Here is an 18453-nt window from a genome sequence, read left to right on the forward strand (position 1 = left end):
GGAGGGGAAGAGATCCACGGGCACAAACGCACGCAGACCGCAGTCCCTGTGACTACCATATGACGCACTCGGGACACCCAGCCCAGGGCATAACTCAGTGTGCACCACAAGCACACCGCCAGGCAGAGCCATCCCTGCAGAACACCTGACAGTGCGGCCCCTGGGGACACACGTGTCACCCCCTCCACACTCCGGACCCAGCGCTGCCTGCTGTCCCAGCCCGGCCTCCCAGCGGGGGCAGACAGAGGTCACTGGCACATCGTAAGTGTTTATTGAAATAAATTGAGTACCACCCCCCCTTCACATGCAGGTGGGCGCCCATATAGCTCCTGATAGTTTCAAAGGCCTGGGTGCCTTCCACCCTCCCCACCAGCCCCTCCAACAGGCCCCGACGGTACTGGTGCCCCCATATCTGTTTCCTCTGAAGCTCCTCTCCCCGCACAGACAGCAGAGAGGAGTAAAGGGCTGAGTCCCCGGGACCAGACCGTGGCCAGAGCAGGGGTGGCCCTGAAGCCACAGCCCCTGAGCAAGAATGAGGGGAGTTGACATGCGTTGGGTCCTGTCCGCCACTGTAGGCAGGTGGAGGTGGACGGGGACTTCTAATCAGAGGGCCCCCGGCCCCACTGGTCACTGGCCAATCCTCCAGAAGCTGCCGGCCAGTGCTGCACCTAACGCTCCCTCCTTACAAGGACAGATGTCATCCCCGGGCCGCTGGGATAGATCCCACCCCTACCCAGGGGTCTGGCCCCACCCTTCTTTGTGGTGCAGGGGACCAGAGCCGGCACAACTGTGCCAGTTCTGGAACCCACTGAGGCTCCGACAGGGACCAGAGCACATGGGGGAAGGCTGATGAACCCTTCCAGAAGATTCCAGGGGAACTCCCAGATTTTGCCTCTCTACCTGGCTGGGGTGAGGATTCACCCGTTCATTGCCACCTAGGCACCGGCGGGGGTGTCCTCTGTTCCCTTTCCCCCAGCTTCCAAATTTGCTCTGTCCCCAGAGAGGGCTCAGCTGTCCTCTGAGGGAACAAGAGAAGTGGGCCCTGTGCTAGAGAGCAGGTCAAAGACCAGGCCTTGAGTGGGCCCCAGGAGGGGCAGGCCTGTATGGATGCCATCTCACCATTGGGACCCACAGGACAGGGAAGGGGAAGGACGTTTTCATCGTCCCTTTCTGCTCCTAAAGTCCTGGCAAAGATCGTAGGGGTAACCATGCTGCTCTCCCCGCTCTCGCCGCTCTCCCGTTGAGTGCAGACTGGGAGTCTAGCCCTGAGTGCAGGTTGCTGCAGTGCCTGCCCGCCTCCCCTGGGAGCAGAAGAGCGCTCTCCCAGCACACAGCCACCTCGGAGAGCTAGAGAAGAGCTGCTCTATCACCCGCCCCTGCTGCGATGCTTCCTACCTCTCTAAGCCCTGGGACTGGGGCCCCATCTCAGAGCCTCTAGCGGGCAGGCAGGCAAGCCGGCAGGCGTCCTAGCTCACCGCTGGCCAGCACCGCCACGGCCTGAGGGCAGAGGGTCAGACTGACCCGGGTGCCTCAGGGTGCCCAGACTTGCTTCAGCCCTGGCCTCTCTGTCCTCTGCCCATGTCCTGCCAGCTCCCCTAGGAACTCTGTGCCAAACAAGTCCTTAAAACCGGATTTATCGCTGGGCCCTCTCCCGGGGTCTCCCTTTCTGGGGGATCTGGGTCCAGACAGTGACAGGGTGAGAGAGGGCATGTACCCCCTGAGAGTGTGGGGCCCGGCCAGCCCAAGCTTGGCGCCCAGGCCCCGCCTCCCCGCTGAGGCCTGTGCCCACCGTGCCCGGCGGCCACCAGCGCCTGGGTGCCAGTGCCTGCCCCCCGCCAGCCCCTAGCTCTTCTTGGCCTCCTGCTCCCTGCGCCGGAGCTTCTCACGCTGCCGTGCGGCCTTCTCCTGGGCCTTGCGCTCCTTCTCAGCGGCGGCGGCCAGCTCCTTCACCTTCCGCTTCACCAGTGTCCGGTCATGCGAGTTGCTGAGCCCCAGGCTCTGGGGAGGAATTCACGGGTGAGGGAAGGAGCCCCAGCATCACTCGGGCCCCGGCCAACCCCAGCCCCAGCTTCTCTGTGCCCTGGGGGTACTCTGCCTGGAGCTCGGAGAGTCCTCACTGAAGTGTGACCTCCACCTCCCAGACTGACCCGCGGATCAGAATTCTGAAGGGGAGCCTTTGGGAAAGATGCTGATGGAGGCTACCAGACCTTTTGCCCCCTGCCCCTACCCCTGGCAATATTCGACTCCCATTCCTCCACTCAGGAGTTCAGCTTTGGCATGATCCCTGCCCCCCTCCCCACCCCTGGGCCCACAGATAGGGAGTGACTTGCCCAAGGTCACACTGCTAGTCAGTGGCTGAGGCCCCTCCCCATCCAGAGACTTCCTGGGGCCTGTCCTCAACACCACTTGCCTAAGCAATGTAGTGGAGGGTAGGGAACAGGCCAGAAACCTCCCAGCACAGAGACCTGAGACCCCACCCCCCCACAACCTCCCCTGACTACCAGCAGCCTCCAAGACTGAGAATCAGGCAAGGTGATCAGGGAGAGGCCTGATTTCTTCGGACAGCAGGAGACTCAGAATCAAGAGTCAGGTGATGCGACGGTCCTAGAGGTCAATGTTAACCTGGAGCCTTGGGCTGGGGCTTGAAGGTCAAACTGAAGGACTGGGCTCGAGTTTTGAGGCAGACGGGGGACCCATGCTAGAGTGCAAAGATCAGGCCAAGGACCTTGCCCAGAGGTCAGAGGTCAGAGGTCAGGGTAGTGGCCTTAGAGGCAATGAAAGATTAGGGTGGGGGGCCCCCAATCCTGGAAAGTTGCCTTGGGCACTGGCTGGGTCCCGGCTCTCCTCCTCTGCCCACCTTCAGTTTGCTTCCGTCCAGCTGCAGGAGCTGGGGCCCGTCCACCTGCCGCGCGGCAAACTCGGCGGCGTACTGCTCCAGGTTCAGGCTGTGCAGCCACTGGCCCACCTGCTGGCTGGTCCAGTGGTGGACAGTGGGGAGGGGTTCATCCAGGAACTGGGGTAGAGACCAAGGACAGTGAGCAGGAAGACATGGCCTGTGGCCTGCACGCCCCACACTCAGAGGTCAGGGCTTGCTTACCTCATCTGAAGACTGGGACAGTGTGTGGTAGGGGTAGGAGCACTTGGTCTCCTGCCGGGGACCACTTGGGATCTTGGGGCTGCTGCTAGGGGGTGTGGAGTCATCACTCAGGGTGGATTCCTAGAGAGGAGGGGTGCATGCCGCTGAGGAGAGAGCTCACCCCCAAGCCCAGGGGGGTCCCCCCAACCCACAGCTCTCATTTGGATGGAGCTGAAGCTGGGGACTGGGCACCAGGAGTAGCTCAGTGCTTCCTATGCACAAACCAAGGGCTGGGCGGGCACAGAGGACATGGGGAGTCATGGGAGGCCTCAGGATGAAAGGCCCGTAGGTCATGGGGCTAGAAGTGAGGCAGAATAGTTAGCAGGAATGGCAGAGGTCTCAGACTAGGTGTCCCAGCCTGCAGGCAGCTGACCAGGATTCCCCCAGGCTAGGTTAGGGGTTCTCCCTCTGTGCCTCCCCATCATAGCCTCTAGCACCCCGGCTTGTAAGTGCCCGGGTAGAGATCAGAAGCTCTATGTGGCCCTGGGCTGTCTGTTCACCATGCTATCCGAGGGCCCAGCACGGGGGAAGGAAGAGATGGAGGGAGTGTGTGCAGGGAGAGAGGAAAGACGGAAGTCCCAAGCCAGACGGAGCTCTCTCTCCCCTGAATTCGCAGCTTTCTGATCTCCTCTGCCCCAGGAGCACCTAAGGAACAACCCCAGAACCCGGCAACGAGCCCACGTGGCAAGACCCTTCTCTCTGGGCCTCCCTTCGTTCATCTGTACAACTGGGGTAAGCGCCTGTGGTTCGTGAAAGGAAAGCAAAGACGGCGCTCAGAGCCTTGTGTAGCGTAGAGTGTGGCATGAGCAGACGCAGTCCCGCGTGGCCACTTTTGTCCCCCACTTCTCCCACAGGGTCACGAGCTTCCCGAGCACTGGCTAGTTTGGGCCCCCTTCATCCCGTCTTCCTCCAAGCCTCAGCCCACCACACAGGCGGCCCAGCAACTGAGACAGGGGAGCCAGGCGGAGTCAGCAGGCGCGGAGGAGGCCTCGGGCCGGGAGGGTAACAGGGGAAGCCGAGCTTCCATGGGCTGCACGCGGTGAATGACTCAACGGAGGAACTACTCAGAATACGAATGAGTGAACAAGTGAATGAATGAACTCAGGGAATGGATGAACTGATGAATCACTGAATGGCTCCATGGATAGACAAACGGACCCCAGGNNTGCCTGGATCCCAGCCTGAGCCGGGGGAAGTACCATCTCCTCATGTCACCTGAGTCTGGGCCCAGTACGGGGGCAGGGAGGCCGCGGACTCACCTGAGAAGCTGACTTCTTAGGGCTGAAGCCCTCGTGTTTAGGGGAGCAGGCGGGCGAGGTGGTGCTGCCAGAGGACGCCGAGCCCTTGCCGCTGTCTGTGAACCAGGAAAAGGGCAGGAACGGGGAGCCCCCTGACCTGCCGGACCCCTCCACTGACTCCCTGGAGAGAGAGCACCCAGCATGGGCGTGGGCACCCCGGGGACGGCCGGGCCCCCAGGGAACCACGGGCGAAGCTGTGGCTGAGGCACAGCGCGGACCGCTTACCTGCTGCCCATGGACAAACGGTTGCTGCCCTTGTCCTTCCGGCTCTTGCTAGTGGACGCTCGGCGTAAGGTGACCCTGTGAGGGAGGGCAGGGGGGAGTGGGGCAGTGCTGCCCACCGTGCTACCCTGCACCCCAAAGCTCCAGGCCTTTGCTTCCGGCCCCTTCTCCACTCACCCCAGGTCCAGGAACTTTCGGCGAGTCTTCTTATCCAGGCCAATGGTGGGGCTGGCGGGCTCAGGTGGGCTGGCATCCCGGCTGTCATCTTTTGGGGAAGAGAGGGAAGGAAATAGCCCGTGTGGTAGCTTGCCCGCCTCCTTCAGCTGCCTCTTTCGACTTAGAAGCAGGCAAGTTGGCTCTGGTGCCCTTCACTAGCTGTGTGACTTTGGACGACTCACTCTACCTCTCTGAGCTTCCTTCATCTCAAATATGGGGATAACACCTGACCCACAAGAACACCTGCTTATTTCATGGGATATTTATGAAAGCCTTATGCAAACCATGAAAAAGGAGGGACCGCGACGATTCCCTGTTCATTTTATCCCGACTGACTTCTAACCAGCCTTCCCATCTTGGCTCGCGTGTCACTTTCTCAGAGAAGGCTTACAGGAGGCTCCCCCCATGTCCTTTCACCCCGCTACGTCCCCCCCTCCCGCCGCTGCAACCGTGCACGTTTCTCACAGAGCACTTATTACAACTTGTAACTATACATTTAATTAAGGGATGATTTGATCACTTCTCCCTTAAACTGTAAGGAATGATTAGATTGTTTCTCCCCAAAACTGCAAGCCTCGTGAGGGCAAAGGCTGCCTGTTTCCTTACTTGTGTGTCCCAGTGCCCAACAGTGTCTGGCACGTTGTAGGCGCTCAGTAAGTGATGGAGGGAGCCTCCGTGTGTCCCCCCCCCCCCGCCCCACCATGAACCGGCACGGGCCGCTGCAGTCCCAGCGCTCGCCAGCAGGGGGTGCCGCGCCGCCCGCCGCTCACCTTCGCTGTGGGGCTCCGCGCGCGGGTGGCGGCGCACGAAGCTGGGCGAGCTGTCCGAGGAGGGCGCGGAGCGCGGCGGCGAGCCGGACGCGGCGGCCAGGCCCTCGTGCGACGCGGCGTTGTGCAGGGGCCGGTAGCGTGTGAGCGGCGAGGGCGGAGGTTCGTCTTCGTCTAGGCTGCGTCGCAACCCCGGAGGCTCCAGGCAGAAAGAGCCCCCGGCCGGGGACCCCGGGCCCGAGTGCAGAGGCGAGCGCAGCCGGTGCAGGGGGCTCCCGCAGCCGTCGGTCACCTGGGGGAGGGGGCGGCCGCTCACTGCCAACCCTCCTCTCCGAATCCCCAAGGGACTGGGCGTTGCTCTCACTCTGCAGACTGCGACCCCGGAGGCTCGGAGGCTCGGAGGCTCGGAGGCTCCGGAGCAGCGAGGAGCTGGGGGACTCGGGGAGGGGAGGGTTGTCCTTGTGCCCGCGGGGCCGTGGGGGGGGGCCTGGGCAGTGAGAGGTGGGAGCTGGGGGGGCCTTCAGCCACGTCAGCTGGGGTTGAATCCCACTTCCTTCCCTTCCTGTGTGAATTTGTTCCTGAACCTCTTGGAGCCTCAGTTTCCCCATGTGAAGATGGGAATGATAATACTTTGCTTAAAAGTTTCACGCGAGCCATAGTGAATGCAGGTAACCGTTGTTGGCATCACTATGTCAGAAGTCTGGGAGTGTGGTTTCCCTGGAAAACGGTTTGGAGGGATTGTCCGGGGGCAAGAGCGTGGGTAGGGTATGCGTGATTGGCAGTGTTGTCCCAACCTTGCCTCCGGGCCCATCGGAGCCTTCACCCTCCTCTGCGGAGCTGGCGCTGTCCCGGAGCCTGGATCGGGAGGGCCGGTGTCTCCGGCCCTTGGCCAGTAGCTGGGCTCGGGCCTTGTGTAAACTGCTGTCCAGTCTGACGGTCTCTGGCACAGCCAAGTCCAGGTCTGTGAACCAGGCGAAGGGGGCCGAGACCAGACACATGAGGACAGCAAGCCCAGAGGCCCCCAACCCCAGGCTGCCGCATGCACTCACACCCCAGACACTGGACAAACGCTTCTGAGTGCTGGGCGCTGGGAATACAGATGAGATGGAGAACGGGGTCCCCACAGTCTCAGAGAAAGCCAGACACATCCGCACGGAAACACAGCAGTGTGGTGGGACATCCCACAGGCACAGAGGAGGACAGGACGGTCCTGTTTGGATGGGTCAGGGGAGGAACCACAAAGCTGGTCTAAGGTCCGGTGAGCGTTTAGTAGAGAGGAGGCTGGGGAGCTGGTCTATGCAATGCTGGGAAGTAGGGAAGAGCAGGGGGGGGCGGGGGGCACCCCTTCCAGAGCACCTGGAGGGTAGGTTTGTGGAGAGGAGGGCTGGGGGGAGACCAGACCCATCACGGTGATAAGAGCCACCATTTACGAAGCGCCTACTATGTGCCGGGAGGTTCATACAGCACCTTATGGACTCAAAACAACCCAGGAAGCTAGGCACAGCTATTATGCACCTTCTACGGATTTGATAGCTGAGCCAACTAAGGCTCAGCGAGGTTCAGTCTCTCGCCTGCAGCCACCAGCTATCAGTGTCTGGGCTCTGAGCCTGAGTAGAGTGGCTCCAGAGACTGGCTGCACGGGGACCCTGGCTTGCTGGGCCATGCCCGGCGCTGCACTCAGACCCTGCACTACTGAACGGGAAAACCCAGCCCCCATGCGGCCTGCCTCTCCCATCCTGGGGTCAGTGGTGCAGGCCTGGGTCCCAGATGAAGGCAGAGTAGGCAAGCCCCATGGATCATGGGTAAACCCGACTGCTCCTAGTTTCTCTTCTTACTCGCTCCCACCCCCTCCCCCGGGAAAGGAAGTCTTCACTCGGCAGCGCCCCCAAACTTGGGGTCTCCAGGCAGAAGAGTTTCTTCCCAGACAGACCTTTCTTCCCCACTCCCCCGCCCCATGATCTCGGGGTTTGCCCATCCCATCACTCATGCCAGCCCTGCCTTGCCTGCTCTGCAGACACCCCCTAAGCCACCCCACTTGCTGGCCTGGCTTCACTATCACCTACTGGTTCAGCCCTGACCCCTCCCTGAATTCCAAGGTTGGGGCCCTCAGCACCCACCAGGGAACTTGCTGTGTCAAAGGCACCCAGGCTCCTCGAATAATCCATGGAAATGAATCTCCCACCTTGCATCAGACTGGCTTCCCCTTTGCGCCTTGGCCCCATGAAAGGCCCCATCATCCACCCCATTCAGACAGCCCCAAGCTCCCCTTCGCCCTCAGCCCCGCCCCAGCTGGCAGGTCACGTGTCCAGCTGCCTACTGGACCCCTCCCCTTGGCTGTCCGACAGGCAGCTTCCGCATACATGTCACCTGTGACTGGCAGCCTCATCGCCCCGGCGGCTCAGGCCACGCGCTGGAGTCGCCCTTGACTCTTTTCTCCCGCCCTACAAACTCACCGAGCTACAAGTCCTGTTAGCGCTACTTCCGAAATATGTGTAGACATACTGAGATTTTATGGTGAAATGTATGACGTTTTGGATTAGGCTCAAAATAATCCAGGGGAACAGGAGTGGATAGAGGTGGGGGGCTGGCCGTGACCTGATGGTCGTTGAGTGACAGAAGAACGCACGATGGAATGCGTTATGCTCGTCCCTGTACGTCCCACTCCCCGCAGTAAAATTGCTGTTTCTATGTGTCTGTGTGTGCACAGCCGCACATGCGTGCCTCCACGCAGAGAGGAAGAGGAGAGAGAGCAGAGGAAGCAGGGAGAAGAGGAGAGGAAGGGAGGGGAGGGGAGGGGAGGGGAGAGAAGGGGAAGGGAGGGGAGGGGAGAGAAGGGGAAGGGAGGGGAGGGGAGAGGGGGACACAGCCTCCCTGGTCTAGATCACTCTCACCTCCTGCCTCAGTTATTACAAAAGCCGTCCAGGTGGTCTTCCCTTTTCCCCCCTTTCCCACTGACAGTCTATTTTCAACACCGCAGCAGCTAGAGTGATCCTGATAAAACATGTCAGCCTTTGTCACTACTCGGCTCAGAACCCTCTGGGGACTTCATCTCACACAGAGTAAGTGCCAAGTTCTCCCAGGGGCCTTCCAGACTCAATCTGTGCTCCCCTTACCTCTCGGAGCTTCTACTTCTCTCGCTCTTGCTCCCTCCACTCTGGCCATCCTAGCCTCCTGGCTCTTCCTCACACAAGCCTCACTGTACCTCAGGGCCTTTGCACTTCCTCTTGCCATTTCCTGCAAGGCTCTTGCCACAGATTTCTGCAGGGTTGTCTCTTTTGCCTCCTTCAGGTCCTTGCTCAAATGCTTTCTATCACGGAGGACTTTACTGACTATTCAATGTACAATTCCCCCCAGAGCCCCAGCCTGGTTTTTCCCTGCGTCATGTGTCGTTCTCCGGCATGCTGTGTATTGTACTTAGTGTACTGTGTCTCCACTCGTTAGAACGGCAGCTCCGTGAGGGCAGACATTCCTCTATTTTGTTCACGACTCTAACCCAGAATGATGCTGGCACATAGTAGGTGCTTAAAACAAAACACACTTCTGTTGATTTGCCTTCCTCACAGCCCTAGAACATGGCCTCTTTCCTCCCTCTGGACTAAGGGCCTTACTCAGGTCTTCACCAGCCCCGCTGGCAAGCCCTGCCCGCAAGCCCTGCCCCCTAAGCGTGGCCTCAGCAGCCAGCCCTCCCGCACTCCCTGCCTTGAGCCTCCTGTCTGCCTCCCTCCCCACTTCCCACAAACTAGAAGAAACTTTCTAATGCACATTTCTGACTGTGTCCCATAATTGCTTGCTTTTGAAACCCCAGGCAGGGCTGAAGTGGGGATGGGGGGGGAGTGGGTCCCAAAGCCAGTAACACAAAGTCCACGCCCCTCAGCCCCCCATTCAGGCCCCGGGGCGGGGGGGGGGAGGTGTCCCAGCTCACCCCATCTGTGTCCCCCGCCTTTCCCCCTCTCTGCAGCGTGCTCTTGTATGGACCATGGTTCAGAGCCGCTGGCCGGGGCTGAATCCAGTTCTGCCATTTGCCAACTGGGTGATGCTGGACAAGTTCCTTACCTTTAGGGATTGGCTTCGACCTCAGTAAAATGGGGGTCATAAGAGGAGGTACTTCCTTCCGGGGTTGTGTGAGTGTCAAATAAGGTAACCCAGATAAGGTGGTTCCCCAGAACGCCCGTGGCTCCGTGCCCAGCGAGCTCGAGCTGCTGGTGGCGGCGGCAGCGAGAGCAGCACTAACCTGTGACAGTCTCCCTGGGGCCTCGCACACAGCCTGGCACACAGCAGGGGCTCCGTGGAATTTGTGCAGGGCAAGAAAGAGGCAGGGTCTGGGGGCTCTATTTTAGATGAGGCAGCCAGGCTGTCTGGGTGTCAGGAAAGAGCCAAGGTTGTAGGAAGAACAAGAAGGAGCCTTCTAAGAAGGGAGGGTGTGGGCCATGGAGCCTGCAAGGAGAGGGGGCTGGCCTGGCTGCAGGGGGCGGGAGAGGGTGGACCCCCACAGCACCTGCTGCACGTGTCCCAGGGCAGCGGTGGGGGCTTGGCGAGGGGAGAGAGCCTGTCAAAGGACCGCTATGTGGGACCCCAGCCTTGACACCACTCCTCCAGCTCCTTCACTGCCCCTGCTTTGCTTCTGCTGTGTCCGGGCCCTGCGGCTGAGCAGAGGGAGGGAGCCCTCTGTCCCCTGCTCCCCCCACGACACAGCATCTCCAAGCATTATCTGCAAGCAGCAAGGATTGAGGACCGAACCACAGAGTAACAATTGCGAATCCTTACTGGGCTCTCACTGCGCTAGCTTCACAATCACTAGCTCATTTCAACTCCCCACAACCCTAGGCGGGAGCAACTCCAGGAATGCCGGGGGCAGCCTTAATTTGCCCCAGAGCTCCTGACCTCTGCAGAGAGGGGCCAGGGTGATAGGCAGTCTGGCTCCAGAGACTCAGTGTGTAACAAACAAGCCCCCTACACCTCTTTTGAGGCAGAGATGGGCACGACTGGTGAGTCCAACCCCTCATTTTACAGGTGGGGAAACTGAGGCTTGGAGAGGAAAGGTTTGGCCAGAGGTGCGGAGGGAGTTAAGGAGAGCATCCAGGCCTCCTGGCTCCCTGACTAGCATTCTTGCTGTTCTGGGCGGTGGGGCAGGGAGCTGCCGAACATCCCCTCCACCTCCAGCCCTCAGCTGGTGCCCAGCCCCCCCGGGGCCAGGGAGAAGGACCCTTCTTCTGACTCTGGGCCACATCAGGACTGTGGGGCCGCTTACCTTGGAGGGTCTAGGGAGCAAAGGAACTCCCGGGGGTGCTGAGGTGTTTCTGAGGCCAGGTGGGGCCTGCCTCCCCTCTGGTCCTGGCTCTACCTGGGTCCCTGGCCTCCGTCCATCTCTGTGTGGGTCTGTCTCTCTGTCTTTCTCTCCCCAGCCCTGGGCAGTGGGGAGTCATGAATATTTAATTCCTTTCGTATCAGGAAGCAGGCAAGGCATCCTAGAGCCACCTCAGCAGGTCCGGGAGAAGGAAAAACAGGAAGGGTTGGGGTGGGGGTGGGAGTGGAGGCCCAGAAGACTGGGAGAGGGGGAGCTCACTTCTGTCCGGCCAGGCCTGGGTGCAGATGGTGAGACCCAAGAGTCTGAGAGGCCCAGAGGCAGCTGGAGGCTGGAGGAGTCCCACAGGCAAACCCTCCATTCCATGCGCCCCAGGGAGGCCAGGAAATCAGCACTCCCAGGAGCAGGGAAGCAGCAGTCCCTGGCATTGCCAGGGCAAGTGGCCACTCAGGGGAGAAAGGGGTGAGCTGGGGAGGGGGAAGAGGGGAGGGGAGGGAAGGCAGAGACGAAGAGAAGCCGGGAGCCCCTTGAGGCTGCACACCAACGGTAGAGTCCCAAGGGCCGCTCCGCTCCCAGGCTACAGGCTTCGGGCAATGGCTTCTGTCCCCACCTCCCCCTCCGTGATCCTCCCGGTCCTCCCGGTCCTCCCGTTCCTTGCTCCTTGACTCTTCCCCCAAATCCAGCTGGGAAGCAGCCTTTCCACCCTGGGGCATGCTGGGCGCTCTGCCCTGTCCGGGTGGGCTTTGCCCACACCGCACAGCAGACAGCCTGCGGGGGTGTGCGTGTACCCCAGCGTGTACAGAGGGGGTCGGCCTGGGGGCACCAGGGCTCTGTGTTCTACGTATTTGATTTCCATGCATATCCTGCAGGCCGAGCTCCGTTCCCACATGATGTGGAGGGAATGGCTATCCCCTGGGCTGGATATGGTACATAGCCGCACAGTCCGGACTTCCAGGCCCTTCTAGCTCTGCCCCTAACCTGCCACGTGATCTTTAAAGCAAGTCACTTCAGCACTCCGTACTCTCGGCTCCTTGTCTGTACAATGGGTTCACCTCTTGGCATTGTCGTGGGCGTAAGTGACGTTGTGCGATGGGGGTGTGAGCCTCGTACCTGACATGAGACAGCACTTCACAAATGGAGACCCTTATCGTTGTGGTTGTCATTGGCATAGAGTGTTAAGACAGAGACGCAGGCCGCCAGGCCACAATACACACACACACACACACACACACACACACTCACACAAAGGCACACACTGATGTCCCAGAGGGAATCCCCCCAGTGCCGGTGGCCTTGGCTGGAGTTAGAGCAAATAGAACTTACCGAAAACCTCATCCGCAGGTTCTCGTAGCTTTGAAGAAGCCATGACTCAAGAGAGCTGAGGGGAACGGAGGGCGGGGAGAGAGAGAGACTACGTAAGAGATTCAGGGTGGTGAGGAGAGACAAGGGACCTGCCACTGGCCGCCTGCTCCTGGCCTTCTGGCCCCTCACCTTCCCTTAGAACTCTTCCTGCAGCCCCTTGGAAAAGAAGTCGTCTGAACCATACCCCAGACGGTGGGAGTTGGGGCAGGAGGCAGAAGTAGAGGAGTAGGGGGCAGAAGCAAATCCAGGGTGTAGACACAGGCGGAGTCCTGTGGTTTGGGTCCGAGCTGATTTGCCGTGTGCTTTCACACGGCTCACTGAACCTCCCCCCCTTCAGAGCCTTGGGCCTTTCCATCATCGGCATTCCCCCAAAACGTCCGATCATCATAAACTGTCCAACAGCAAACCTGGGAGAAATCTTGGGGGATTATTAAATCCAATCCTCTCATTTTCCAAATAAAGAAACAGAGGGGAGAATGACTGGCTCAAGGTCACATAACAAGCCAATGGCAAAATCAGGAGCAGAATCCAGGTCCTTCCATCCAACCATCCATCCATCTACCTGCCCACCTACGTAGCCATCCATCTACTTGCCCACCCATCCATCCATCCATCCGTCCGTCCGTCCATCTACCTATCCATCCACCCTCCCATCTCTGCACCCATCAGTTCATACTAACCACCCATCCATCTTCCCGTCCATCACCCAGTCCTGCCTGCCCCCCACCCCCACCACTGGTGTGCTCACCACCTGCCGTCCTGAACACGAGCTGTTCAGGAAACTGGCACCATCAGCAGGGCCCCTGTTCTTGACAAACCCGCAGTTCTCACAGTTCCAGACAGACTCACAGATGCAGAAGCTGTGAGGAGTACTCATAGCACCGCGGTGGACAGCCAAATCTAGTGATGCAAGTGTGTTCCGGCAGGAAGTGTGAAGGGTAGGGGTTTGGTTTGCTTTTGCCTTTTGGTGGGAAGCAAGGAGGGAGGCAGGTGGGGAAGCAGGACGCACGCTGCTGAGACAGCTTGGGCGGGCTTCCTAGCAGATGCAGGAGGCCCGCAGCCTTAAACCTGGGTGTTAGAGGGGAAGGGGAATACTGGACAAGGGGACGGGGGGAAGCTCAGCGGCAGGGGCACACTGCAGGGCTGGGACATGAACTCCAATTACTGCGAACACTCAGGTGCCCACGAGTAGAGCAGGGCGCTGGCCTAGACATGCATTTGACAGGCATGGGAAGGCTAGGCGTCCTGCTTGCTGGAGTCTTTTCCAACATTTCTCTCCTGATATTACATATACATCATCTCATGGTGAGCCATGCAGGCTTGAGATTCATAGTATCCCCACTTTACAGATGTGAAAACTGAGATGCAGGAGGTAAGAGGCGGAATTCAACCTCCACCTGTCTCCTGCCCTCCAGCCCTATCCTGGGGGATAACCTGCAGTTTTGGAGGGCGCGCTGAGGAGAGGACCCTGCGGGGAGAAGGGAGAAAGGTAGAGGAAGGGAAGCTGACCATACTGTCTAGGACTGGGAGAAGCTTCTAAACCATCTCCATCCCAAGCTCCATGGATGCTTGGGGCTGAAAGCAGGAAATGAGATATGAGAAGGGGCCAGGGGACATGGGCCCCCCAAGAACTCTCTTGCCATTCTTCAACTCTGGATGCCAGTAGCAAAGAAATTCTAGAACCTCTCTTCCTGCCTGAAGGGCCATCTTGGAAGGGAGGCTGCCCCAAAGAAGGAGCGAAATTCCCTCATTCAATCACAGAGCCTCAGCTGACCAGGACCTGGCTGCCCCCTCTTCCAGAAAGCTGTCCTAGACAGCGCTCCCTCCTCCCATTTGTCCACACAATTTCTAAATTCACCCTTCCCCAACCCCTGGGAAATAGGGGTTTTTCATACTTCACTGATTCCCTAAATGGGTCATATCTCTCTTGCATCAGATGGGAGCCCCCCGAGGAGAAGGGAGGGTATTCCCCCATCAGATTAGGGACTCTCTGAAGATAAGAAGGGTCTCTCCCATCAGAATGGAGGCTCCCTGAGGTCAGTAGTGGTGCCTCCTCTCTTAGATTAGCTGAGAATGGAGATCCCATGTGTTCTTTAGTCAAAGTCCCAGTCCTGGGTGAAGACCCCCTGGTGGATAGAGTCCTCTTTCGGGTATCCTCTGGGGTAGGCTGGGCCTTCCAGCTCACACCTGTGCCTAACCCATCCTGATTCAGCACAAATGGCTTTCCCTCCCTCTCTTCAACCACTAACAACCTGGGGTGTGTATGGGGGACCCATCCTACACTGTTCCATGGGAAACTCTGGGAAGCAGGCCATCCAAGGGGTCACCAGGCCCCTGTCACCAAAACTGAGCTTTGGAAAACCACCCCCCTTCACCCTCCTACACACACACACATTCTCTCTCTCTCTCTCATAGGCACACAATTAACCAGGAACTGCCACAAGGTGGAAATGAACCTGCCCTTCTGAACACAGCCTGGGTACTGGGGCTACCAGGCCACTCCCTCCTCCCAGAGCTTCCAATTCCCAGAAGAGTAGCACCTATGACCCTTGACTTCTCGGAGAGTAAGGGAGGCTTCCCCGGAGCCAGGGAAGAAGAGAAAGGGTACACAAGCGCCAGAGGGGAGTGGGAAGTAGGAACAGGCTGGTGGAGACTGTCCACAGAGCTCCAGAGAGAAGGAGGAAAGAGGAGGAAAGAGATGAGTGGGGCGGGCGGGGAAAGCAGTGGTGGAGGCCAGGCTCCCTCTGCACGGAGTGAGGCCCCAGGGAGGGCTTCGAGGAAGGGGCGGCTGTAGGGAGAGGGGCAGGCCCCAGCGGGGCAGGCAAGAGGAAAGGGGCCCGGGAAGAGAAGAAAGAGACCAAGACAGAAGTGCAACTGGGAAAGACCCGGGAAGGAAAGGCCCGGGAGGGGAGGCTGGGGGCAGGGGGGCAGCGGAGAGCTGGAGAACGCGGCGCCCCCTCCCCTAGGCCCCAGCTGCGGCGACGGACGAGTGGGACCGCGCTCCCCGCGCGGCGGAGGCCGGGGCACCTACCGCACTCCCAGTTGGGGCCGGGCGGCTAGTTTCTCTCCGGTCCAGCCATCCAACTCCACGCCGGGCAGGAAGGAGTTAAGCCCTCTCCCCCTCCCCCCACACCAGTTTTTTAAAATTAATTTCTCCGGGAGGGAGAGGATTAGGGACACAAATCCTATCTCCGCCCCCTCCCCCGGCAGCCCAGCACCCCAGCTCCGCGCGGCCCCCCAGGATAGGGAAGAAAGGCCCTATCCGACCTCACTCAGGGTCCCGCCACGAGCCCCGGTGACCCCGGCTCTGCTTCCCCGTCCACGTCGGGGTCCTCACCTCCAGCATCAATCATCTTCAGCGTCCGGCGCCGCGGGAGCCCCTCAGGCCCATGGTGCTCGGGGCGCGGGCCAGGCGGGGAGGGGCGGGGGGCCGTCACCCCGGCCGCGGGGGGCTGCGGGCAGGCTCGAGCCGCTCCATCCCGGGAGAGGGGCGGGCGCGGGCGCCGAGGGTCCGGGAGCCGGAGGGGATGGGGGGGAGCGGGAGAGAAGGAGAGGGTTTGCGGGGAGCGGGAGGCGCGGGCGGGGCTGGACCAGAGCCCTGACGGGAGGATGCTCCGTGCGCGCGCGCGTGTACGCGTGTGTGCGCGCGTGTGTGTGCGCGTGTTTGTGTGTGTGCGTGTGAGCCAGGGAGGAGGGAGGGAAAGAGGGAGGGAACCACCTCCCCGCCCCGCCGCCAGCCGGGCCCCGCCGGACGCAGGCCCCCCGCCGGGCAGGCAGACACGCGTCGCGTCGCGTCCGCGGGGGTCTCCCGGGAAGGGGCGGTGCGGGGGGCGCGTGGCGGGGAGGCTGGCGCCGGGAGACAAAGAGCGGGCGGGAGGGAGGGAGAGGGGGCGGAGGTGGCAGGAGGGGAGGGAGGAGGCGGCCCCGCGCGGCTGCCGGGCGAGGGGATTCCGAGTTGCCGCTACTACTCCGGCCGCGGAAGTCCGGGGGGTGCGAGCGGCCCCGCCTCTGGACCCACCGGGCTTCCGCCTCCTCCGCGAGGTCTGTGAGGGCTCCCGATTCATCCCGGCTTTGGACGTCCATCGAGCAATCATGTGCACCAAGGCCTGGGGCACCTGGGGAATAAGGACCGGCCAAGGCGTCGGCTCGGCTGGAAGGGGTGGACAGACAAGTGGGGAGGCCCTCACAAGCCCGGGCGCCCTGAGCCCCGGTTCACAGAGGACACTTCGGCGGCGCCGAGACGGCGCACCGAAGGATGCCGGGGCGGCCTGGGGGTGGGTGAGGGTGGAGGTGGAGGTGATCGGGGAGCCTTCCAGGTGAAGGTGCTGTGTTGGCTACCCCTGCAGGCCAGGGCTGGGTAGAAGTGCTAGTGGGGCTGGGGGGTGGAGGGCAAGAGAGGAAGAGGAGTGAGGCTGAGAAGGTGCAGGGGTGGAGGGGGTGCTTCAGCTTATCCTGGGAGCCAGACGGGAAAGTAACCGAGGAGTGAGGGGCTCAGATTTGCTTTTTAGGAGAACTCTTTGGCTCCTCTGTGGAGAGTGGATTGGAGAGGGCAGCCTGAGGCAGGAAGAGCCTTGGTGAGACTGGTGACAGAGGAGGGCGGTAGGCATGAAGATCGCAGATCAAGCTGAGCACTATTCAGGATACAGAATGGAAGAGATTGACCAGATTTGAGGACCGCTGGCTAGGGAGGGAGAAGGAGGCCTTGGCTGGAGGCTGGAGTGAGATCACACTTGGAGTGGTGAGCTGGAGGTGGTGGCAGGCCAGCCCGGGGAGATAGCATAATGATCAAGAAGCTACGGTACTGTGATGGCGTAGGAGCCCCGCATTGTAGGAAAGCACTTTCCCCGATTATCAATGTCACTCTTACAATAAACCTGGTTGTTTCTATTACCCCCATTTTAAGAGGGGAAAACAGAGACTTCAAAGAATGAAAATGGTTTGTTCAAGAGCAAATGGTGAGGTTGGATAGAGGGGTCCAGAGCTCAGCCGGGAGGTGTGCGGCCTGTAGGGATAGAGTTCCCTAAGGGTCGGCTGGGGTCTCTGTAGTCACAGGTCTCCAAGGGGCTGTGGGAGGTGGCATGTTGAGCCAGGATGGTCTTGGGGCTGTGGGTGAAGACTGAATTAATAAGCTTTGAGGGCTGAAGTTATCCTAGGAAATCTGTGGGAGTTTGGGGGTCTCTGCGTGTCTTCAGAATCTGCTGGCGGCATGCAGTGCAGGCTAGAGTGTGGAGATCTGGGGAGTTGGTGGGGACTCTGGGTGACATCCTACAGGGCTAAGTCTGGGGTCTTGGTGTTCAGGCATCTGATGAGATCTGAGTGGGGGGGGTTGGTTATATAGGCCCTGCAGGGAACAGGGAGATCATGGGTATGTAACATCAATGCTGGGGGGGCAGGGGCAGGTTCTGCGGAAAGGTGTCTTCTAGGCTATAGGGCCAGGGAGGAGCCCCTGTTCCTAGTGATGCCTAAGCCCCTGGGAGTTCAGAAAATGCCCTTCACTTGATTTCCCTCCTGTGTGACAAGTATCGGGGTTGGGGCAAACCTGCTCAAGCTCTTAAGAATGGAGCAAGTGACAGGGCAGGGCTGAGGTGACAAGCCTCACATAGGCCTGCCCACGACCACTTGACATAGCCCCAAACACGGACATAGGTCATGGTCACATCACATTTTAGGCCTGAGAAACTCAAAGCAAAGCCCCACATAACAGCCCTCGCCATACAACACGCTCAGGCTTAGACACGGGGAACCAGCTGACCGACCTTTTGGAACATACGATGTGCAGGCCCCTCACATAATACACAGGACAGATGCGGGGGCGGGGGGCAGCAGGACCTCACCCTAGAAACAGCTACAGTCAGACCAGCAGAAGCCATCACAACCCCCACATCTGCCTTCCCACCCAGGTTGGTTGGGCCACGTCACTTCTTGGAAGTTCTTGGCTAGGTTTCTTGAGTGGGGCCTCAGGGACCTCTGTCTCTGGAGCCATGACCCGTGGCCTTGTGGTTTGGTGGTCTCCGATACTGGGATTCAGCCACCTGGATCTTTCTTCCCAGAAGCGTCCCAAGGATGATCCCCCCAGAGAAGATGCCTTGAGAGGCATGGTCACCATGCCCGGGTTTCCAGGTGCTCTCCAAGTGGGCGGCAGGCTGGACG

The 18453-nt window shown here is 60.1% G+C and overlaps 1 protein-coding gene across 1 annotated transcript; it reads right to left on the minus strand.

The window, feature by feature from the left end:
• Positions 1 to 255: 255 nt before the first annotated feature.
• Positions 256 to 15717, minus strand: SAMD14 (sterile alpha motif domain containing 14). The gene is made up of 10 exons (XM_040640806.1): positions 15641 to 15717; positions 12265 to 12319; positions 6434 to 6600; positions 5643 to 5931; positions 4834 to 4921; positions 4660 to 4734; positions 4396 to 4555; positions 3098 to 3217; positions 2858 to 3013; positions 256 to 1998 (listed from the first exon to the last, which is right to left on the minus strand). Exons 2-10 carry the CDS (start codon positions 12305 to 12307, stop codon positions 1843 to 1845), a joined length of 1254 nt encoding a protein of 417 aa, XP_040496740.1. The 5' UTR covers positions 12308 to 12319; positions 15641 to 15717; the 3' UTR covers positions 256 to 1842.
• Positions 15718 to 18453: the final 2736 nt, after the last annotated feature.

This window comes from Ursus maritimus, unplaced genomic scaffold, assembly GCF_017311325.1.
Source record: "Ursus maritimus isolate PB19 unplaced genomic scaffold, ASM1731132v1 scaffold_24, whole genome shotgun sequence".
Taxonomy (NCBI): Eukaryota; Metazoa; Chordata; class Mammalia; order Carnivora; family Ursidae; genus Ursus; species Ursus maritimus.